The sequence below is a fragment of the Macrobrachium nipponense genome, chromosome 27 (genome assembly GCF_015104395.2).
Source record: "Macrobrachium nipponense isolate FS-2020 chromosome 27, ASM1510439v2, whole genome shotgun sequence".
Classification (NCBI taxonomy): Eukaryota; Metazoa; Arthropoda; class Malacostraca; order Decapoda; family Palaemonidae; genus Macrobrachium; species Macrobrachium nipponense.
This window is the reverse complement of record NC_087216.1, coordinates 10,700,422-10,724,981: the sequence shown is the minus strand read 5'-3', so window position 1 is coordinate 10,724,981 and position 24,560 is coordinate 10,700,422. Positions and strand designations below refer to the sequence as shown.

Below are 24,560 nucleotides of genomic sequence, written 5' to 3'. Positions count from 1 at the left end.
TTCTGTATAAAAAAAACAAAGCAAATCCACATTTTGCCAGATATTGAGAGCTTTCTAGGAAAACAAAAACTCAGATAGGACAATGTGACTAAAGTGTAGAAGAAATTACCAAAGAATTTTTACATTTGTGCTTCCTTATACCAAACTCTAGTCTTCCTGTTACGTTTGTTTTTGCATAAAAAGAAACCAGCAAAAAGTGTCCTGCCCTTTGCTCATTCTAGATCTTTGAAGTTTTACTATAATAAAACGCAAAACTGCAGAAAAGCCACTTGTTACTAGTGTGTTGGGCAGAAAATCAATAAAGAGGTCTATATGTTTACTACCTCACTTCCTATTCATACACACATACACAAGCATACTCTATACAAAAGTAGCTACACCCTAGCCATACTGTATACCGTACCTAGCAATTCTTCAACACTAAAGTAACCTGACTTATTTGTGCTACAAAGGCTTACACTTTTCTTTCCCTCCTCCATTCGCAATATATAAGTTATCTAGTTACAGTATGCCTAAACACTAACAGGTTTTAAAAAATTGTAAATAAGTCTTTTTATTTAGAATAATATTAACATGATACCGATCAGAAGAGATTCAGAATATCTATATCAAGACTTAATATAATTAACACTGACTAAACTGACTTTTAAAGTTTATGAAATGACATGTGAATCAATTAACAATAAACTCTCCATAAACAGTAATTACTAAGTCACAGTATAACAAGTTTTTGATTTTATTTGAATAATTTGAGCAAGTAGTTTCCTTTGTTACTATAAAACTTAATGGTAAGAATATCAGTGCACTTACAGCTCCAAAAATAGCTATAAGCTTCCCTAACTCTCCTGTGCTTAAGCTCTAGACTATCTTATAAATCTATAAATGTCTCAAAATATAATCAACAACTTACAATCCTACATTTGGGACCAAACAATTTAACAAATAACATGAAACAAAAATTCTCAAGTACTCTCCTCCTTTACATTAACTTGCAAAGAAGCAGAACCCATCTCAGATTCTGGTTCAGGTTTGACACTATCATGAGCACTTTTCATATGGTGACGCAAACTTTGTTTGTGTTTGAACTCCTTGCTGCACCACAGACAAGAAAATCTTTTGTAATCTGAATGAACTGCCATGTGTTCATTTATGTACTCCTTCCGTGAAAATGTCTTGCCACATACTTCACATGAGTATGGACGTTCACCTGTATGGAACAAAAATGATATTGTTATTTTTACAATAAAGTTTTGTACATACTTACCTGCAGATATATACTTAGCTTACGTCTCTGACGTCACGACAGAATTCAAAACTCGCGGCAAATGCGACAGGTAGGTCAGGTGATCTACCCCACCCGCCGCTGGGGTGGCAGGTGTTATGAACCAATCCACCCTTTCCAGTCATAATTTTTCTTCCACCTGTCTCCTGAGGGGAGGCTGGGAGGGCCATCAATCGTATATATCTGCCAGGTAAGTATGTACAAAACTTTATGTAAAAAAAAATAACCAATACTCATTTTGTACATGAACTTTCCTGCCAGATATATACTTAGCTGATTGACACCCTTGGTGGAGGGAAAAGACAGAGGTAACAAGGAAAAAAGGGGAAAAACAACATCTGTTGTAGGATACTAACAAACCTTGGTTCTTACCTGATAAGGCTGAAGACTTCATAGTTACTGTCTATTAGTCTGCAAAGCCTGAAGAGCTACAGCGAGGGCGTGACCTACAGCTGAAAAGACTCTTTGGGTCTACCGAAGGGATTTGATATCCACTTACTCAGTAGAATCCAAGTCGGATCATGTCAATGGGGATTCGCCCTCTTAAATGACAGAGCCTGACCACTACCAATGCAGGGAGCTCTAGCACAAACAGATCACCTAACCATTCTAAATGTTAGCAATACGAATAGAAAGAGATGCCTACCCGCATCCTCTTTCAAACAACCATAAAAACACAAAACAAACAATAGGGGAAAAAATTTACAAAGGATATGCTTCAGCTCCCTGCCCCAGCACCGAATCCGCCGATACATACGGGCCTAACGCGAAGCACTTCTCGTAAGTAATCTTGACGTCTCTAAGGTAGTGGTTCGCGAATACTGAATTGCATCTCCAGAATGTTGCTTTCATCAGATTCTGGAGTGACATATTCTTGTTGAAAGCCAAGGACGTCGCAATGGCTCTTACCTCGTGAGCCTTGACTTTCAAAAGCTTGAATTGATCCTCACCGCAAGCCAAATGTGCTTCCTTCACGAGGCTTCTAATAAAGAAGGACAAAGCATTTTTAGACAATGGTCTACTGGGATCCTTTACAGAGCACCAAAGCCTGTCCTTAATGCCCTTAAGAGACTTCTTCCGCTGGAGGTAGTATCTTAAAGTCCTTACAGGGCAAAGAGTTCTTTCTGGCTCTTCCCCTACCAGGGGAGCTAAGCCTGGAACCTCAAAACTCCTTGGCCAAGGATTTGAGGGGTTCTCATTCTTAGCTAGAAAAGAAGGAAGGAAGGAACAAATCACGGAATCTCCTTTGAAACCTACCCTTCCTTCTAGCGCATGAAGCTCACTAACTCTTTTGGCAGATGCTAAAGCCAAAAGAAACAGAGCCTTCTTCGTAAGATCCTTGAAAGAAGATGACTGGGGAGGTTCGAACTTCGAGGACCTCAGGAAACGAAGAACCACATCCAGGTTCCAGCTCGGAATTTGAGACAAGGGTTTCTTGCAAGTTTCAAAAGATCTTAGCAGATCATGTAGATCTTTGTTGTTGGAGATATCTAAATTCCTGTGCCTAAACACAGCTGCTAACATGCTCCGATATCCTTTGATGGTCGAAACTGCAAGACCGCATTTTTCCCTGAGAAAAACCAGGAAATCTGCGATTTGGGTCACAGAGGTACTGGAAGAGGAAAGCTTCTGGTTTCTGCACCAACGGCGAAAGACGTCCCACTTCGACTGGTAGACACTAAGGGTAGAGGGCCTTCTAGCTGATGCGATAGCCTTCGCTGCCTTAGCTGAAAACCCCTTCGCTCTGACAAGACTTTTGACAGTCGAAAGCCAGTCAGATTGAGAGCGGGAGGTTTCTGTGATACCTGTCGAAGTGGGGTTGTCTGAGCAGATCTACTCTTTGTGGAAGAGCTCTTGGAAAGTCCACTAGCCATTCCAGTACCTCTGTGAACCAATCTTGGGCCGGCCAGAATGGAGCTACCAGCGTCATCCTTGTCGCTTCCGAGGCCGCAAACTTTCTGAGTGGTTTGACTCAGAATCTTGAATGGAGGAAAAGCATAGACGTCCAGACCTCTCCAGTCTAGAAGGAAAGCATCTACTGACACTGCTCCTGGGTCCGAGATCGGGGAGCAGTAGAGGTCTATTCTCTTGTTCTTTGCTGTCGCAAAAAGGTCGATATGAGGTCTGCCCCATAACCTCCACAGGTCCTGGCAAACTCCTGAGTGCAGAGTCCACTCCGAGGGGAGCACTTGATTCCTCCTGCTCAGGAGATCGGCTCTGACAATTCCTTTCTCCCTGTACGAACCTGGTGAGGAGAACGATCTTCCTTGCCTGAGACCACAACAGCAAGTCCTTCGCTGTTTCGTACAGGAGAAAGAGTGTGTCCCCCCCTGCTTCTTATGTAAGCCAAGGCTGTGGTGTGTCCGAGTTGACCTGAACTATAGCATTTCGGACGTGGGCTCGAAGGCTTTTAAACGCCAACCCACACTGCCATCAGCTCTTTGTTGTTGATGTGCCAGGACACCTGTTCCCCCTCCCAGGTGCCTGACACTTCTCTTGACCCTAGGGTCGCACCCCAACCCGTCCTCCGACGCGTCGGAAAACAATACTTGGTTCGGGTTTGGCATGTACAGAGACAGACCTTCTGCGAATCGGAGAGGATCTGTCCACCACAGAAGGTCCTTCTTGATTCCTTTTGATATCCTGAAGGAGAATTCCAGGTCTAGAGAGAGACACCTCCAGTTCCGGTAAAGGAAGAATTGGAGAGGTCTGAGATGCAACCTTCTAGAGAAACGAATTGCTCCAGCGAGGAAAGTGTCCCCAACAGACTCATCCACTCCCTCGCTGTGCATGCATCTTTCTCTAGGAAGGTCGTTAGTTTCTCTTGGCAACGAGCAATCCTCTCTGTGACGGATATGCCCGAAAATCCGGAGAAACCATCCGAATCCCCAGATATATCAGCTCTTGACTGGGGATTAATTGTGACTTCTGGAAGTTCACCAGAAGCCCCAACGAACTTGCTAAAGTCAGTGTCTTTTGTAGGTCCTCCAGACATCTTTCTTGTGAGCTTGCTCTGATCAGCCAATCGTCTAGATAGAGAGACAGCCTCACTCCCTCCAATGTAGCCACTGCGCTACATTCTTCATTAAACCGTGAAAACTTGAGGGGCTGTCGAAAGGCCGAAGCACAAGGCCCTGAATTGGAAGATCTTCCCTCCCATCATGAATCTCAGAAACTTCCGTGAAGAAGGATGGATAGGCACATGGAAGTAAGCGTCTGAAGATCTAGGGACACCATCCAGTCCCCTGGACGAAGAGCCGCCAACACTGAAGAAGTTGTCTCCATGGCGAACTTCCTTTTTTCTACGAAGACATTCAGGGCGCTTACATCCAGAACCGGTCTCCATCCTCCTGAGCTCTTGGGAACTAGGAACAGTCTGTTGTAAAAACCCGCAGAATTTAGGATCTTTCACTAGTTCTATCGCCTCCTTCTCCAGCCTAAGATCTACTGCTAGAGAGAGGGCTTGATTCATGATGGGGTCCTTGTACTTGGCTACCAACTCCCTCGGAGTCGTCGTCAACGGAGGTCTTGATAAGAAGGGAATGAGGTAGCCTTTGCGGACAATCGAGAGTGACCAGTTGTCCGCCCCTTTCTGGGCCCAGACGTCGGCAAACTTCAGAAGTCTGGCACCCACTAGATGTCTGGAGGACTTGAATCCTACTTCTTCCCTCTGATGGATCTAGAGAAGGTCTTCCCTCGTTTAGTGGGTCTAGATCCTCTAGAGGAAGAAGCTCTGGCAGGAGGGACTCCTCGAAAGGGCTCCTGCCTAACTGGAGCCTCTCTCTTGGTTTTAGCTTGGAACGAAGAGTGAGGCTTCCTGGTAGACTGGGCTAGCATGTCCTGTGTAGCCTTAGCTGAAAGGGCACAAGAAACATCCTGAACGATCTTCTTAGGGAGAGTTGAGGAGAGAGCTGAGAATACAGGAGAGAGGCTCTCTGAGCATGCGATACTGATTTCGTCAGGAACGAACAGTACACAGATCTCTTCTTGATCACTCCCGCTCCGAAAAGTGAAGCTACTTCACTCGATCCATCCCTCACTGCCTTGTCCATACACGTGAGAACACTGATAAGATCCTCAGGAGAAATGGAATCCGGGGTCTGCGTCTTCTTGGCCAAAACGCCCAAAGACCAGTCAAGGAAGTTAAACACCTCCAGGACTCGGAACATTCCCTTCAACAAGTGGTCAAGCTCATTCATCCCCCATGTCGTCTTAGCAGACATGAGGGCAGAGCGTCGAGAGGAATCCACCAGTGAAGAGAAGTCCGAGTCTGCCGAGGATGGAAGAACGAGGCCCAAGGGTTCTCCCGATTCATACCAGAATCCTAGTTTCCCAGTAAGCTTAGACGGAGGGAAAGAGAACACCGTCTTCCCTTTCTCTTCCTTCGAAAGAAGCCACTCACCAAAACCTCTAAGCGCCTTCTTCATAGAGATTGCAGGCTTCATCCTGACACAGGATGAAACCTTCGAAGTTTTCGAAGTCGAAAATAACGAAAGAGGCGAGGGCGGGGAGGGGCGACAGGAGAAAGGGCGTCTCCAAATTCCTGAAGCAACAGGTCCGTCAAACGCTTGTATGAAGAAACGGAGGAATCTTTAGGAATTTCTTCTTCCGAGGGATCCTGTTCTTCTTCCGCCGAAGATCCTTCACGATCCTTACGGTGAAAGGCTGTTTTGTCCTCAGCCGAGAGTCCATCCTTGGAAGAACGTCTGGAAGAACTCTGACATCTAACCGGGGAAGTTATAACTTCCGTTGAGCTTCTGCCTGAAAACTCCTTCTTGTCAGGATGAGGGCGTATTCTAGGCTCTTGGCGCCTAACGAACGCAGGGCGAAAATCTGGCGAAGAGCGCCTATCAGGCGAAGAGCGCCTATTAGTTGAAGAGCGCCTATTAGGCGAAGAGCGCCTATTAGGCGAAAAGCGTCTATCAGGCTCCTGGCGCCTGTCTAAAGGAGAGCGGCTGCCTGGCGAAGAGCGCCTGTCATGCGGGAAGCGATTATCAGGCTCTTGGCGCCTGCTGCGAGGAGAGCGAATCTCTGGCGACGAGCGCCTACCAGTCGAGAAGCGTCTGACAGATTCCCGGCGCCTAACTCGAGGAGAGCGAAAATCGGGAGAAGAGCGCCTTGAAGGAGAAGAGCGCCTACTAGGCTCTTGGTGCCTGCTAAGCGAAGGGCGGCTGACAGGAGAAGAGCGCCTGTCTGCCAAAGGGCGTCTGGTCACAGGAGAGCGAAAGCCTGAAGGAGAGCGGCTACCATGAGAAAAACGCCTACCAGGCTCCTGGCGTCTGCCAGCGGGAGAGATCCTGTCTCGAGACGAGCGCCTGTCAGGAGAGGCTCGTCTACGGGAAGCATGCCCCTTGTCAGACGGAGAAACGATGTCCGCAGGAGAGCCGCCTGTCCTTTGAAGAGCGCCTCGTACTACGATCCACTCCTGGAGAGAGGGCGGTTACTGACGAATAGCGTAAGCCTGGCGAGAAGAGCGCCTTGGACTTCTTTTACCGGGAGCGAGACGTCCTTCCTACGACCAGAAGTCACAATCAAGGAGTCAGCCAGAGCCGTAATCTGCGCCTGCAGACTAGCCAACACACGTGTAGGAGACTTAACAAAGTCCTTCACGGGAGACGCAGCTCGATCCTTACTAGGAGAGCGAACTCCGAAGAAATCCTCGGTTTCTTGACATCCAATCCAGATCTTCCGAAAAAACTTCAGGGCTGGAGGGAGAGCGGAAGAAGCCTGCCAGGCTCTCTTCGACGGCCGAGAAGCTTCCGAGGAGCTCCAACCACGTTTGGGCGAAGGAGAAGGCGAAGACGAGAAGCATTGCTGTAAGACTTCTCTCTTGGCGCGATCCAAGGTAGCCTGGGATCGAACATCAGGCGCTACCGAGGGGACGCCTGACCGGTGGGGTTCTCCCTAACCTTCCTGCGGCTTTCGACTTTCCTCCCTCCACTGGGTCTGGGAGTCTGGAAGAGGTCTAGGCCTAGAAGCATTAGGGAGCCGATCAGACGCACCCTCCACTGCACTGGGATCACTGCACAAAATTGCTATCACTCTTACCTTCTAGCACTTTAATTTTCAGCTCCATGCTGCGAATAGTGGCTCTCATAGTGTCCACCTCCGAAGGCGCATCTTCGGGTTCGGTGCAGGAAGCAGGGGCTGAAACTGGTAAAGGCCAGCCTACGGGTCTACAACAGGGTTATCAACTTCAAACTCGCTAGCGCGAGACCTACTAGAACTCCTAGATGAAGCTTTCCTAACCTGTCCTTCTCAAGCTTCTTACATAAGAAGAAAGCGCCTTCCATTCTTCTTCATTCAAATTACCACATTCATTACAAGGGTTATAAATGAGCAGTCATTCCCCCCCCCTACACATCATGCATACTGTGTGAGGGTCTACCGCAGCTTTCGGTAGCCTCACCTTGCAATCGCTAACAGAACAAACTCTGAACATAGTTGATTTCTTAATTTCCAAATCAGACATAATGAAATTCCAAGAATAATCAAAAGAATAATCCAAAAAACCGGTCCACAAATCGCAAATGCCAAGCCAAGGAGCAGGTACTTCACCAAAAGTCCGATGAAACAATCCAGGGCGAAAACGAGTAATAATCCAAATCGAGAGGTATCAACAACCAGATGTAAGTCGACACCGGCGACAGAAAAATTATGACTGGAAAGGGGGTGGGATTGGTTCATACACCTGCCACCCGAGCGGCGGGTGGGGTAGATCACCTGACCTACCTGTCGCATTTGCCGCGTTTTGAATTCTGTCGTGACGTCAGAGACGTAAGCTAAGTATATATCTGGCAGGAAAGTTCATGTACAAATAAAAAAAATGCTTAATAAAAATATTGAGAAACTTACACACCAACTTGAGAAAAGAACAACATGAGCTAAACAGCACATAAAAATGCAATTTTTTTCACTGCAATAATTAGTACATGTAATAATAATGATGACATCTAAATAAATTCCAGCAATATTACAGTATTATCGAGTTCTGCTAAGTACAAATACAATTATTAAAAACATGCAGTGTTCATAAAGATGTCAAGTAAAATGCAGAGGTATTACACTAAATTACATATGGAACATAAAATAATACTGTAGTTATATGTCTTGTATGCTATGTGCTCACATTATAAAACATTTTTGTCCTAATTCCTCAATACTTTCCACTAATTTGTACATCTAATACTGTATTACTTTTTTTTTTCTAGAACCCCTTTGGATAATTACCTGAAATTTTATTTTTTCTGAGAAACTTTTTGCTTTTGGTTAATTTATTTACTTTTTTCTGAATTCTTACTTATTTCTAAATTACACAGTTGGAAACTTACATTTACTATTGACGAATTACTGTATGTTTAAACAGAAGATAAAGGTTTGTATTCTCAAAGGAACAATAAGATTTTGTATTCTTACTTAATCATTTACATTCAAAGCACATTACATATAATTTTTAAAGGTCATATTTCTGAGTTATTCTTCTATACTGATTTTACCTGTAATGAGATACAGAGGTTTTAGTCTCCAGTATCAAAGAGATATAACAAGAGGACAAGTAAACTAGCAGAGTACTGTAATGAAGTACAAACCTGTATGTGTTCGTTTGTGCACATTCAAATTATCCCGCCTGGCAAAGTTTTTTCCGCATTCATCACAAGTGTAAGGAGCTTCTCCTGAGTGAAGCTTCTCATGTTCATTTAATCGGTCCTGGAGAAAAACAAAATAAATGAATTAATAGGCAAGTTAAATGTCAAGAGTCCTTGATAACTACTATGGATTTATAAAAAAATATTTTTATCTTAACCATTATCATTATACCTGTATACCTAATATCATAGTCCTGGATGCTTCCAGGAACACCAGTGTTTTGTCTGCCAGACAGAAGAAAAAGTTAGTTTTATCTTAATCAGCATCTGGGCCTTCATGCATTTATTAACCAGTAACACCACTTTTCGTGAACACTGTATGTGAAGCAACAAGGTCTTTTGTGCTCGGAAGAAGGACTCTTATTATATGGTTAATGGGTTTGTAAGAAAGAAATGTCAAAAATAATGAAGAACATCCAAATCACTACAAAAAAATGGTTTGATGGTGATCCTACTTGATTAATTTTATCAACTTCAATAGCCAAGCTGCAACCACAGCTGAAGAGGACTGTTACAAGTCAAAGGGCTCCAGTAGGGAAAGAAACTGAGTACTATAGGCATAAATATAAAGTAAAGAATAAACTATATATACAATATAACACAAATAACCTTAGCCAAAATAAGCTATGAAATGAGACACACATGACCCTGTTCAGTGTTAATATGGCAAATTTTTAATAAATTTGCATTTTTCATAGCTTACAAACCTGAGGTCTTAACAATTGGATAATCTTCTAGCACCAGCTGGAAACAGGTTAAAAAAATCAAAGATTGTAAAGCAAGGAATCTGTGGCGCATCTGGCGAAAACCCATATGATAATTTGAGGTGGAAGCTTGGTCACCGGGGGGGGGAAACTAAGCTTGGGACCTCGTGATGCAGTCAGTCTTTGTTTTGACTGCCTTGGAGAGTAAACAGGTTGCACCTCCTTTCCCTTCAACCAAACCAGTTGCTTTATTTGCTCATTATTTCTTTGCATTTTAGTGTGTGTGAGTGTCTGTCTTTTGACCATGGGTTCCTCAAAGAGTTCCAAGCCCTGTAAATGTATGTGTCCAGGAGTTCAGGGATTTCCATGTTCCAGGTTTTTGGCTTCTGTTACAGATCCCCATTCAACTTGCAGTAGGTACCATGCAAATTTTTTACTATCTCTAATCCATGCCCAGAATGTTGTTCTTAGCCTATATCTCAGTGGAGGGCTTTCTATAAGAAAGAGGGAATGTAAGGTGTCGACTTATTCATCTTGATTTGCACACAGTTTGAACTCACGATGTTCCAACAATTTAACTTCTTGACTGTGCGGTCATTCCATACTTGGGTCGCAGTCAAACAAGAAGACAACACCCTAAGGAACACCAAAGACTATATTCCTGTAGACACTATTGTGCCTATCCACAAACAACCTTGGCAATCTATTTGTTACTTCAGTATAGTAGTAATAAGACAAACTCCTCCAACACCAAACTGTCTGAGATTGAAAACAATAGCCTCATAATTAACATGGTCAGAGCAGCAACTGAAAGAACTGTACTATGAATACTCAAGTCCTTGTGAAAGCCAAACTCTAAATTACTGAAGAGAACATTATTTTCAGTATAGATATCTAGATGTTCTGTCAACACTTCAGGTAATATTGGGCAGTATGTAATTGGCATGTCATGAGTTACCAATCCAATATTCAGCTAAATGTGTACTAGTATTTCAATTCTCCTGTCCTTATGAGGATACTAAAATTATTTTTATGAGGTTAAAACTTGACCAATGAAGATTTTCTTCTTCTTTCTTTGTATGTCTGTGGAGCTGATGACTGCAGGTTTAGGTACAGGCATACTGACAGGTTAGTATTAAAAAATACATTTTAGTTTTAAAAATCTCCTATCTGTATAATTGCATAACTATATTTATATGTACAAATTATTACACAAAGTCTGAGTAATTGGTGTGCGTTATAATGCTGTAATAATTCTTTCAGATATCAAACAACATAACAATATTTTAGTACGTATATGTATTACATGAAGGCTTAAAATTACAGTACTATCATCAATGTATGTTTCAGGGAGCGCAGGAAAGAAAGTTTTTAAAATTAGTAATAGACATTTACATAATTCTTTAAGTTTGTTTGTAATGTATGACTGTGTAAGAGCAAGTGCCTATGATGTGCTTTAATAACAATGATATTGTTATGATACAATAAAGTTTTATACATACTTACCTGGCAGATATATACATAGCTATTACTCCGTCGTCCCCGACAGAAATTCGAATTTCGCGGCACACGCGGCAGGTAGGTCAGGTGATCTACCCCCCGCCGCTGGGTGGCGGGAATAGGAACCATACCCGTTTTCTAATTCATATTTTTTCTTCCAGCTGTCTCCTGAGGGGAGGCTGGGTGGGCCATTTAATTGTATATATCTGCCAGGTAAGTATGTATAAAACTTTATTGTATCATAACAATATCATTTTTATACATTCAACTTACCCGTCAGATATATACATAGCTGATTCACACCATTGGTGGAGGGTAAAAGACAGCTATTACTGAATATACAGGTAAACAACATACGTTGTAGGTAATAAATAAATAAAACCTTGGTTCCTATGTGTTTAGACGAAGGGTCGACTTCCTAGCTATTGCTAGTAGTCTGCTTCGTCTCAAGAGCCTCAGCGAGGATGTGACCTATGGCTAAGAGTTCTTGTAGATCTGTCAATGGGGGTCTTATCCACTTACTTGACAGAATCTAGTGTCATTTGTCAATGGGGCTTATCCACTTACATGACAATACACCAATGCCTATTGGCATAATTTAAGGAGCACAACACCGATCCCGATCACCTGATCCTAACACGAGGGTTTGTGCTTAATTTGAAAAGAGCTATCCCCAAACTCATTTCAAATAAACCCAGAAAATAATACACTTCTTATGTTAAAAAAATTAAAAAAATAATTCACTAGTTAAGGATCAGTGTCGTCTCCCTATCCCAGCAACGCATCCGTGGACACGTATAACAAAGAGAGAAGGATCTCTCATAGGCCCACTTGATCTCCTTCGTGCAAAGAGGAGTCAACACAGAGTTGCATCTCCCGTTATTACAGCTAATATGTCTCTCACGACATATTGTTATGGAAAGAACAAGAATTGTTAAAAGCCCGCACTTCAAGCGCTTTTAATTCTTAGCTGTTGAAGGAATCATCGAGTTACTCAAGAAGTGCTTTAGAGATTCCACTGTTCCAAAGAAACCGACAGGGCTTTCTTTGAAATAGAACTCTTCTGGATGAAGCCCAGAGCCTGGCTTGCGCCTGGCTGGCGCTTCGCGCCTGGCTGGCGCTTCGCGCCTGGCTGGCGCCTCGTGCCTGCCTGGCGTCTCGCGCCTGCCTGGCGTCTCGCGCCTGGCTGGCGCTTCTTGCCTGGCGCCTCGCGTCTGGCTGGCTCCTCGCACCTGGCTGACTTCTCCCCACTTGCTGGAGATTCGAGCTTGTTAAGAGTCTCGATGAAAACTGGCAATGTCCACCTCGGACACTTTATTTGCCTGATTTTATTCGCCTCTAGCGCATCTGCGCCAGATTGGAGGCCTACTCCTTCTCCTCATCAGACAATGACAGTGTTTATTTGGACTGTCTTGCTCTGGCGTCTTTACGCCTGTTTGCATTTGGCGCCTGATTGGCGCTACATTGTCCGAAAGTCTGAACATCCACAATCGTTTATCAGGAGAATGGAAAAGGGGGTGGAAGAAATTCTTTCACTTTGAGCTTATGGCCTCCGTAACAAGGGAGGTAATTTTAGTCAGCTACATCCAGTAGACGATAGGAAATCTAATAGTCCGAGAGACCAGTCTTCCTCCGAGGAGGATCATACTTGATACTTCCGTTGCTAACGAGCACTCTTCCACATGTTGAAGAGTTCTCTTGTTGCAAAATCTTCCCTATCCTTGCACGAAGGCAGGGAAAGAGCCTGGAAGTCTAAGGAGATTCTGAGCTGAAATTGGGAGGATTCCTGATTTCTAGCTCTTTAAATATCTCTTCGAACCTTCTGGGAAGTGGTTTGAAGCCCTCATCGTATTAAAAAGACTCTGTCAGCAAACGTTTAAACCTTATCTCCTTTTGTAGATGAGAATGTAAATACATTGCCTGGACAACGAATCCTTTATCTGAAAGCGTTTGATCCAGGAATAAAATGTTTTAGTTTCTTTTGCCAAAACATACCATGCTGGCAGGAACCCATTGCCGAGTCTTTCTAGAATTTGATTCCAGATTCCAAGCCCAAAATTTCACTCGTCATTTTGGTCCTTTAGTACCAAGAGAAACATTGATGAGGACCAGTTCCATCTTGTCAGAACACGGAATCTGAGGCCCAAATAGGATCCCATTGTAATTATCAGATCTCCTAGTCTTGTCGTATAGAGGTATTGTATAAGATCCCGAAGATCTTAATGCTCTGCTATCTCCAATTCCCTTTATAGAGACAGAGTATATAGCCTTTTACTGCGTTCTTTGATAGCAGAAATATACAAAGGTGATTCTTCCCTCTGAAAGGGAAGAAAAAACCGCTATGTGGTCACAGAGATATCGGAAGAGGACAGTTTTCTCATTCCTCTAGCACGACCTGCAGTAATCATATATATCTTACTCATGACTACTGTCATTTACCTTGAAACATCCTCTCATTCATGTCCACTTCTGGTCAGTCTGCACGCAGACAGACTCAGAGTGGAGAGGTTGTTAAGGTCCATTAAAAATAGATGCTGAAAGAATATTCAGACTGTCTTGGAAAAGACTTGCAAAACTTGCTATGAGAAGAAACGTGACCTCTGTGAATCCAACCTCTCTAAGTCTAAAATGAGGCATAACGTATTATCCTCTCTTTCTTTGACGCCCTTTGTCTTACATTCTGTAGAGTTTATATTTTTAGGGGAAAAAGACTAAATTTTATTCCCCTTTCTAAAATAAAGATGGCGTAGATTGCTACCTCTCTCTTATAATCATTCTTCCCGTCCTTGTGCCTGGGCAACGAGAGAATGGAAAATTTCTATCATCGTTATTCAGCAAAACAACAAGTTATTATTATCCTATTCTCCTAATAAATGATCCAGGATCGAGGAGAATCATTCAAGATTCCTATCCTAGGACATCAGGCCGTAATAAGTACGGTCAAATACTTGAAAAAGCCTCTCACCCAATACTGAGAGCTCCTATGAGTCTTTTCCAGTACCAAAACATTACAAGGTCTCCCTTGTTATATGTTTACATAGGAGTAGGATAATATAACATCCTGTTAATAACAATGAAAGAGGAAAAAGGGGAGCTGCATTGTTCAAGGGACTAGCCAAAAACGTGCAATAAAAAAGGGGTTGCCAAGGTCTTTCTAAAACTGCACCCAGATTAACTTATGAGTCAGATATATTTTCTATCACTTGTCTCATAAGGTTGAGGAAAGCGAGAGACTTCTAAAGATATTGGTTCTCTTCACCATGTAAAGGACTATAAAGCAGAAGAACCCACTTATCCTGACACGTACTACGTTCGCCTGTGCGATTCTAGAATAATTGTCAGTAGAGGGTTGATCTGGCAAAGAAAAGTTTCTCCCAAAAACAACTCCTTTTGCCAGGAAAGAAGTCGCTCACGCGACCACTATATCACCTGACATGAGAAGTCTGTTCTTGTTAGAGACTTCCGCAATTTCAGTTAATCCTGACAAGGGCCACGGCCGCCTGTGCGATAACTTGTGTCCCTGTCAGGAAAAAAACTGATCTGTGTCAGTTCTCAAAGAGGAAACTCTTGGAAAGTCTATCTCCAAATATACTGAGAAATTGGATATCCATGATGCTTCTTGCTGGCATGGTTGGCGCCTCGCTCCTGGGAGGCGTCCCACCCTCTTCTGGCTTGCGTCTTGGCGACTTGGCAGCGGCCTCGCGTTTATCATGGCGACTTGCAGCGTCCCCCGCGGTTTAACCTTTGGGCCTCTCTCCTGGGAGGCGTCACGGCCTCTTGGTTGACGTTCACGCGCCTTGGAGCGTCCTCGCGCTTGCCTCGCGCCTCTCTCCTGAGCGTCACGCTTCTAGTTGACGTCTCGCGCCTCGAAGCGTCCTGGCACTTTGCTAGCGCCTCGCTCCTGGGAGGGCGTCATGCTTCTGGCTGGCGTCAACCGCGTTTGGAGCGTCCTCGCGCTTGCCTGGCGACTCTCTCCCTGAGAGGCGTCAGCTTCTTGTTGACGTCTCGCGCCCTCGTAGCGTCCTGGCGCTTGCCTGGCGCCTCGCTCCTGGGAGGCGTCCTGCTTCTGGTTGGCGTCACGCGCCTCGCAGCGTCCTCGCGCTTGCCTAGCGCCTCGCTCCTGGGAGGCGTCACGCTTCTGGCCCATTACTTGCAACCGTGGTCAGGAATCTCGATATCAAAATAAGAAGAGGTGCTGTAAGAATCCTATATTTTTTCAGTACACCATAGTTGGATTTTTCTTCTCAATTTTCCTCTAATTCGAGTATATCGGAAGGGTAATTTTTCTTTTCCTCGGTTAATTCTTCCGTATCCCTCCCTCTCCTCCGAAACAAGAAATATTTTGGCTGGCGCCTCCTACTAATTTATCTTTATGTTTATGTGCCAGAACATCTGTGTCTTTATGGTACCCGACATCCTTTCATATGTTAATTCCGTTCTTATTATGAAAAACTATTATATACGTAGTATAATCCATTCAGGGAAACCATTTTCCCACTAAAAGAATGTTTCCCTATCGACTCACAACTTCTGCGCATATCCGATTCTAAATACGGTTGTGTCGTTTCTCGAAGACTTAACCATAGCGTATTCTTGAAGTGAATCTCTATTACATCTCTCTTCTCACTAGTATGTACTCTAATAAGACATGCTTTCGTAAGTATTAGTGCATTAAATAATATAATGTTCTGCTGCATTAGAATCCTTTAATCATGTTATCTACGGTAAACAGCTTGAAAGGTTGTAATATCTTTCTTATTGAAAGCTTCTAACAAAAGGCAGACAATATGTATTTATGACAGCTTAGGTATTCCCTCAATCCGAGGCTAAGACCACGATTGTAGGGAAGAGATACGGTTAGTTATCCCATTCCGCAGGAGAGAGAGCTGTAACCGACCGCTCACGACTGAGAACAACATGGTACTGCCGCTGGTCTCTCTCAATTCAAAGCGAAAGCAGTCTTCGAAAGCCGACTGGCCTTCCCTTTCCAGAGTTGCCAGTTACTCCATTTAATAAATGAATCTATTAAAATTTTATCGAGCTTCAGGAAGCTTTATATAAGCATAATTAAGGCGAACGAGACTTCGACAAGTCTAGAAACTAAATAGGTGTCGTCTAAACAATCCTTTTAAACAATTTCTTCCTAGGAAAGTCCTAGAAGGGTACTGGTAATTCATGGAAACCTCTTCTAACACGAAGAAAAATGTTTCTATCCTACTCTCAATTCACCAATAAAGATATGCTTCTCCGATCACTTCTCGAAGACACGAAAGCATCATATAACTCATACTCTAGCGTAATAGAATACTCTATAATACTGTTACATTAAGGTAAACCGTATTAATTTAGGAGGAAATTTTGTAAGGATTTCAGTGACCATTATAGCATAAATTTCGGTATGTGAGTATGCCATGCCATACCGTAGCTAAGGCGATTTGTCCTAAGCAGGTGGGAGGAGCCTAGAAGCTTAAAAGTCATACATATATGCTTTATCACTCAACGAGATCCATATAATTCATTCAATTGACAAATAATCTAAATCATTCTAATCAGAATAGATCTATATCTAAAAATGCACCGATGGGGAATCTTATGTTGAAATAACAATTTCATACCCCCATGGGATAGCGTTCTCGTCTAGTTGCGAAAAAAAAAAAAATTCTACCAGAAGGCATTATACGAGGATCTTCGTCAAATTCATTCATTCGAAGTTCTCCTATCCATCATGGAACAGTAGGCATAAAAAGGGAGAAACACTGTTTTAGGATGCCTTTCCAATGGCTATCCCTGGCAGTCTGGGACGCTCTACAGAACCTGCCGAGGGGACGCCTGACCGGTGGGGATTCTCTGAAACCTCCTTACGGTTTTCGACATTCCTTCTCCTCTGGGCTTGTGAGCTTGGAAGAGGTCTAGACCTGAGAGCGAGACAGAGCCGATCAGACGCACCCTCCATTGTAATGGGGGAACACTATATTCACTTCTTACGTTCAAAGAGTTCGCATTTGAACTCTATTTCCAAAGTCTACAATTTGCAAATATGAATCTTGTAGATTTTCTGCGTAGTAAGAAAGGTGATGAGGATGCAACAACTACTAGTACTGTTACTACTATAATTGCTCGTTAACACAAGAGCTAATAAAGCTTCTAAAGGATAGTTACTTTTCTGACTTCCCCAACTAGGAAGAAAGATATACATTTCTCAATCAAACTAACACTTATTTGTATTAACGAATAAATATAAGTAATTCCCTTTCATGAAAGTATAAGTAATTCACTTTCGTGAAAGTGCATGAGTGTCTACCGAAAACTTTGGTAGTTACACGTCACTAATCTTCGAAATTTTCGAAGTTAACCCTCTTACGCCGGAGCCCTAAAAATCAAAACCTCTCCCGTATGCCGGGCCTGGTTTGGAGTGAGCGCGGAAGTGGAAAAAATAATTTTTTCAAAAAATTACAGCGTGCGTACTTTGAAGATTAAGAGTTCATTTTTGGCCCCGCCCCTTTTTTTGTTTGCCATTGCCTGAAGTTTAGAATGCAACCATCAGAAATGAAAAATAATATCATTATCATATGTAAAATAATGCGATATATGGTAGCGAAAAAAAAAAATTCATACATAATTGTATTCAAATCACGCTGTGCAGAAAACGGTCAAAGCTAACCAGTTACTTTTTTTGCGTTGTATTGTACACTAAATTGCGATCATTTTGATATATAATACATTGTAAAACAATAAAAGCAACACCGGAAAAATATTATCACAAAATGATGTACGAATTCGTAACGAGCGGACGTAAAAAAATGTTATTTTCAAAAATTCACCGTAATTCTAAATAATGTTCTAGAGACTTCCAATTTGTTTCAAAATTAAGACAAATGATTGAATATTACGATACTGTAAGAGTTTTAGATTAGAATTGCAGATTTCGACCATTCTCGGACGAGTTAAATTTGACCGAATGTCGAAATTTTAATATATATATTTTTTTATATGGACATATTTCGAAGATGGAAAAGGAGCTACAACCTTCAATTATTTTTTATTGTATTCTTCATGAATTTGCGCAAATTTTGATATAGAAACTCTATAAAAAAGGCTAATATGAAAACGGAGCAAATATTAGGATAATGCCATGTACGTATTTCGGAGACTTGCGGCCGCGAATCGGCGCGCGGAGTGAAGGTAAATATATTTTTCAAAAATTCACCATAAATCACAATATTGTTTTAGAGACTTCAATTTTGTTTCAAAATGAAGAAAATGATGACAGAATATTACTAGGCCGTAAGAGTTTTAGTTTACAATTGCGTTTTCAACTATTTCGGTAGAGTCAAATTTGACCGAACGTGGTTTTTTTTTCTATTTATCGTGATTTATATGCAAATATTTCGAAAAAAGAGAAAAGCTACAACCTTCAATCATTTTTAGTTGTATTCTACATGAAATTACGCACATTTTCATATATAAAACTTTATGTAACAGCTAATTTTAAATGGTGCAAACATTTCGACAATCGCACAAAAAAATTCTGATTTTTTCGGAAGTTACCGCGCGAACGTAATGTTTTTTTTTCATAAATTCACCATAAATCGAAATATTGTGCTAGAGACTTCCAAGTCGTTGCAAAATGAAGGTAAATGATTGAATATTACTAGAATATAAGAGTTTTAGCTTACAATTGCGTTTTTCGACCATTTCGGTAGAGTCAAAGTTGACCGAAAGTTGAAATTTTTGCACTTAACGTTATTTATATGAAAATATTTCAAAACTGATAAAAGCTACAACCATGGGTTGTGTTGTATTGTGCAGGAAACTTGCGCACATTTCCATATATAAAAACTTTATGTAACGGCAAATTTAAAAGGGTGCAAACATTAGGACAATCGCACGAAAAAATTTATCGGAAGAGTTATCGCACGAACGTAAGGAAAAAGTTTTTTCATAAATTCACCATAAATCGAAATATTGTGCTAGAGACGTCCAATTTGTTGCAAAATGAAGGAAAATGATTGAATTATTACTATAATGTAAGAGTTTTAGCTTACAATTGCGTTTCTCGACCATTTCTGTAGAGTCAAAGTTGACCGAAGGTTGAAATTTTTGCACTTATCGTTATTTATATGAAAATATTTCAAAACTGATAAAAGCTACAATTATGAGTATTTTTTAGTTGTATTGTGCATGAAATTGCACACATTTTCATATATAATACTTCATGTAAAGGATAATTTAAAATGGTGCAATAATTATGTCAAAGTGACGAAATAATTCGAGATGTGTCACTGATACTTTTTAGTGCGATAAGAAAGAAATTCGCGCTTGCGCGCCTGCGTAGCGAGTGTAAACAAAACAAACGCCTTGATCCGTGAACTCCCAGCATCCCCCAAGGCGCGTGATACAAAAGTTTTCAGCTGGTAGGCCTATAAGTATTTTTCCGCGAATTTTTAAAAAAACTTTTTTGAGCCGACGTATGATACGTCCAATCGGCATACGGGAGACATTTTGACTCGACGTTTAATACGTCCAATCGGCGTAAGAGGGTTAATATTATCAAAAAGTTAACAAAAGCGTATGCCGAACCAAAGATCCATTACTTCCCTGTAAAAGTTAGCCCAGACGATCGATGGCGATGAAACACGAAAATCCATCAGGAGGAACTGCAAACGTTGTTTACATTCCAAGCGACAGAAAAAATATGAATTAGAAAACGGGTATGGTTCCTATTCCCGCCACCCAGCGGCGGGGGGTGAATCACCTGACCTACCTGCCGCGTGTGCCGCGAAATTCGAATTTCTGTCGGGGACGACGGAGTAATAGCTATGTATATATCTGACGGGTAAGTTGAATGTATATTTATATTTAATTTATAGTATTTATAACTGTTCTAGAATATACTACTCCTCAAAATTGGGGTATTATGTCTTATATACCTGGCAAAAATATGTTTAATTCCACAGGTTGTGATAAAACAACTGCTCACTTTCCAAAGAAACCCATTCTGATTTTCGGTAATTTATTATTGTAGGTTACTGCTGCTTACAACTTCTCAGTATTCTTTCTAAGATACAAACGATCAAGATATTCACCAAAATTTAATTAAGCATTACAATACTGTATCTTTAAAGAAAACAATTATGTTGGCTACATTCATACGACTACATCACAGTTACTACAATAATCAAATGAAGCTAAGAACCCAATGCTGCACTTGTGGGTAAAGCTCTAAAACTGACCTTCCTTGTGAACTTCTTGTTGCAAGTGGGACAAGAGAATGTATGGCGCCGGTGATGGGTATCAATGTGTCGTTGGAGATTAGACCTTGTAGTTAGTACTTTTTTACAATAAGGGCATAAAAGGATGATGGGCTGTGGAGAAGTTTCGGACTGATCATCTGACATTGAAGAAGCTGGCTCTGATTTAATACCATCTGTGTTCCCATTTGCATTTACACTATTTTCCAAGCACATAACTTCAAGGAATGTTACCTGAGAAAAAGAATAATGAAATTAGATAAAGTATTTTTTACTCTAAGGTTACTCTAAGGTGTGTTTAAAGTACTGATCAACAATAGACTGTGTTGTAACAATAATAGTGAAAATACTATCATTTTCTCAACCAACACTTAGAAGGAAAAGTTGACTTTCAAATGTTTATGATGATGATGGTTTTTTATATTTTCATATATCACCAGACATTTGCCAATACAAAAATGCAAAACAAATGTACCATCACATTTATCTCCACACAAACATCTACTAAGGCGCTTACAAGGGTGAGATATTCATATGAAGTTTCTCAATACTCTAGCCTTCCATATGTTATAAAGATAAAAATTAACTGTTATTTATCACTTTTAGATAATATTTAACTGTTATCAATTTTACTATGCAATACCTGTAAACTTTCTAAATCGTATCTCTAATTTTCATAGAGATGTAAGGCTACACAAACATTAAACTGATGGTTTACTGTAATCAGAAACATACAACTGGGCCTTCATTTCCTGAAAGTTAACAACTCAACTACCCTTGTAGTGGTAGACAGTGACAAGACCACTAGCCTGTCATCTTCAAGTTGATAATTTTCCTATTTTTTGAAAGTTCAAAAGTCAAGTCTCATTTGGTAGCTATAGATATGAAACTATTACATAGTCATCACAAGAAACAAACAATAAGGTTTCCACATTCTGCAACAGCTCAGACTTCTTATTTCATTCTTTTAACGATTCATTTCACATAAAAGATTTTGGATAGATGCCAGAGAAAGGTATAATATGACTTGTACATTAACTAAAAGGTCACATCTTAAAAGATATATGAGAACATTAACCACACCTTATGCTATTTTTATACTGGAAATTGGCCTTATCTTGTGCTCATACTACATCTCAAGGTAGTTAAGAAGATTCCAAAGCGTGTTGCTAAATGTAAAGTATACTTTGACCAAAGAAAAAAATTAATAATAAATTAAACTTACAGGATCTGGATTCTGTGATGACTGACCCTGCACAGAAGCCTCTTTCTGGTTATCCCCAATTGGTTTTGTGCAAGGCAAAGCCTCAGAGCTGTCTTCCATGTCAATATCTTCTATTGCATCATTACTTTTATTGTGAGCATCTGATTCAATCTTCATATATTTCTTACTCTTCCATTCTATATGAGTTCTTTCTTTGATGGGGGAATAACTGTTTATCTGTTGACTCTGAAAAAGCAAACAAATCATGAAAATATTATATGTAAATGATGGATGAGACAGGATGGAAAATAGCCAGTGAAAAATCATGGTAGTTCAAATATCCAAGTATTATATTTAAAGTAACCTTAAATTTTCAATGCATATTAACAGTTTCTTAGGTTTTATTAATATTCACCTTTTCAAAACTTAAAAAAATCATTCGTTGTTACCCATTCAGGACAGATGGTAAATGGTTGAAAACTTTACAGGAATACTCTAGTATGCAAAATTAGCAAAATGGCTCACATGAAAAAGTCTTCTTACTATATCAATACAGTTCCTTTTTTTTCATATGCGCAAACCAATAATGTTACCTGCAGAGTAAGTGTAAAAAAAGAAATGCATGCTAAAGTACAAAAGACTATAGAACAAGATAACTTACTTGAACCCACAAAATATCCCCAAGTCAGCCCAACCAGCTAAAACCTAATTTAGTGAAACTAGACTAACCAGCAAGCCAACTATTAAATGAAAGTTCGGACAAACAAAAATAAAGAAATATCAATTGGCTCGAATAAAGTAACAGTCTTCCTAAAGAAGCAAAACTTAGTGAAACACAATTACTGATCACTGTGATGGATATGACTAGATTCAGCAGAACAGTCTATGATGGAAAACTGGAAGAAATCACAATACTTCCAGAAGTGAAACAACACAGTAATACTGGACACCCAAAGAAGGAACAGCTGATGGAATGATGATGAATCTTCAAGCAAATATAAATCCTTCTGGAAAGATGAATGTCTGAGATTCTTGTGAAATGTTGGATCAGTGCTTACTCAGAGTTACCTTTAAGGTACCTTTCAACTACTATATGTATTGCTTTTCTTTTGGAGAACCGAGTTGTCTGGGTTATTTTACTGACCACAAAATAGGCTAATTAGAAGAAATGGGTTTTTTGTTAAATAAGTTGAGAAAACAGTCTCTGACACAGCTGGTCTTTAATTCTATCATTTTAAAAAAGATCTCAGATCTTGCATATACATTGATGACACAGTGTTATGCTGTATACTCGCAAATTAACAATATTCTTACCCATTTCATTCTAAAATATATAATGCAAATTTAGTTTCCACAGATGTCCTGCTGTTAACTATAATTCTAGCAGTAAGGAGGTCTTTGAGATTATGCTCTCTTGGCAGCACTCCCAATGATACGATGCATAATAAAGGATTAGTTTATCCAGACCTCTGAGAATGATACGATATATGAGAATGATATGATAAATGATATGATATGATACATCACCACTGTACTGATCATAAAGTAAAAGATTCTGAAATACAAAATTTTAACATATATATAACCATTAGTGCACACAGACCCGCATACAATCATTGCACTTTTTAAAATTTTGCTAATCTACAGAGATGGAACAATGAATATCTTGATACAAAGTGAAAAAACATGTCACTTAACATTTTCAAATGCTATTCTAATTTACCAATGCTTACCCTATCTAAAATCTGAATTGATATTCAACAAATTTTTCAAACATCCCGCTATGTTAATCATGCATTATGAACTGCAGAGTACTACAGAGATTTTACCTTGCATGGCACATCTTCTATAATACAACTCTCATCATCGTCATCGTCCTCATCATCATTTTGTTCCTTTTCTGGAGACTTGGAGATCATTTTTGTGACACTTCTATGAGCTTCCTTCAAGCATGAATTTATTTGTGATCCCGTAGCTTTAGCAGGGTTTTGCTTTATCAGTATAGGAGGGACAGGGGCAGTCTTCTGCACTGCTTTTCTTGTATTTTTCTGAAAAATGTTTGCCAAGGTATTCTTACTCTCTTCAAGTAACTTTCTCTTGTGGGGAACAGGAAACAATTCTGAAAATATTTGTTTAATTAATACAACATACATAGTAAGCATACATGTACACTGCTCAAAACAGTTAAAGTTTAAACAGTATTATGATAAGTTTTTATAATAGGTATAAAACATATTTTTACATACAAAACCTTTTATTATATGGATCCTTCATTCATAGTAGTAATGTGCCTAGACAGTTTTTTGGTATATAGACAGAGAAAAAAAGAGGAGCTATAAGCAACTGTCCAAAAAAAAAAAAAGGCTAGGTAGTGAGCAGTTTATATATGACTGATGGATCCATATGGAAACATGTTTCATGTTAAATTTGTTTCATCATAAACTCATTGATCATACAGAGTCCAAATCCCAGTTTAGGTGGAGGTTGACAGAGTAATATTTCAAGACTTGGGTGAAGGTCTGATGAATCTGGCAGGTTTCATAGGGAACTGTAGGTTATGAAACACCCCCAAAGTACAGCAAGAAGGAAACAGATCTCAGCTAACCATGAAGAGGACAGTACAGTATCTTCCATTGCTGGTAAAGTTTGTCCAGCTATGAAGAAAGCCCCCAGGAGCACAACCAATTCCCAATGGGTATAACATCTACATGGTATAGAAGTCAGGAGGGCCCTGATCTCATGAAAAGTCACTTATACCTAACTTGCCAAGTCTTCAACAACCTCCATAAACCTGAAAAACCATCTGTCTCCATCAGAGGTACAAAGTACTCTAGCAGAAAAGCTCCCTTTACTGGTCTGCGGACAAGAAATTTGGAGTTGTCAAACCCATCAAGGACGTGATGAGAAATGGAGAAATGGTGAGATATTTACTGGTAGTGCAAGTCTTGGTGACAAAGTCAGGGACAATTGCCT

General features: G+C 40.5%; 1 protein-coding gene across 1 annotated transcript; it reads right to left on the bottom strand.

The window, feature by feature from the left end:
- Positions 1–537: 537 nt before the first annotated feature.
- Positions 538–23,706, bottom strand: LOC135200821 (zinc finger and BTB domain-containing protein 14-like; the record flags this gene model as incomplete). The annotated part of the gene is given in 5 exon segments (XM_064229495.1): positions 538–1,207; positions 8,872–8,989; positions 20,366–20,617; positions 21,609–21,833; positions 23,417–23,706. Coding segments are annotated over 5 exon segments (1,130 nt in total), but the record flags the coding sequence as incomplete, so codon positions are not given.
- Between the last annotated feature and the right edge of the window lie 854 nt (positions 23,707–24,560).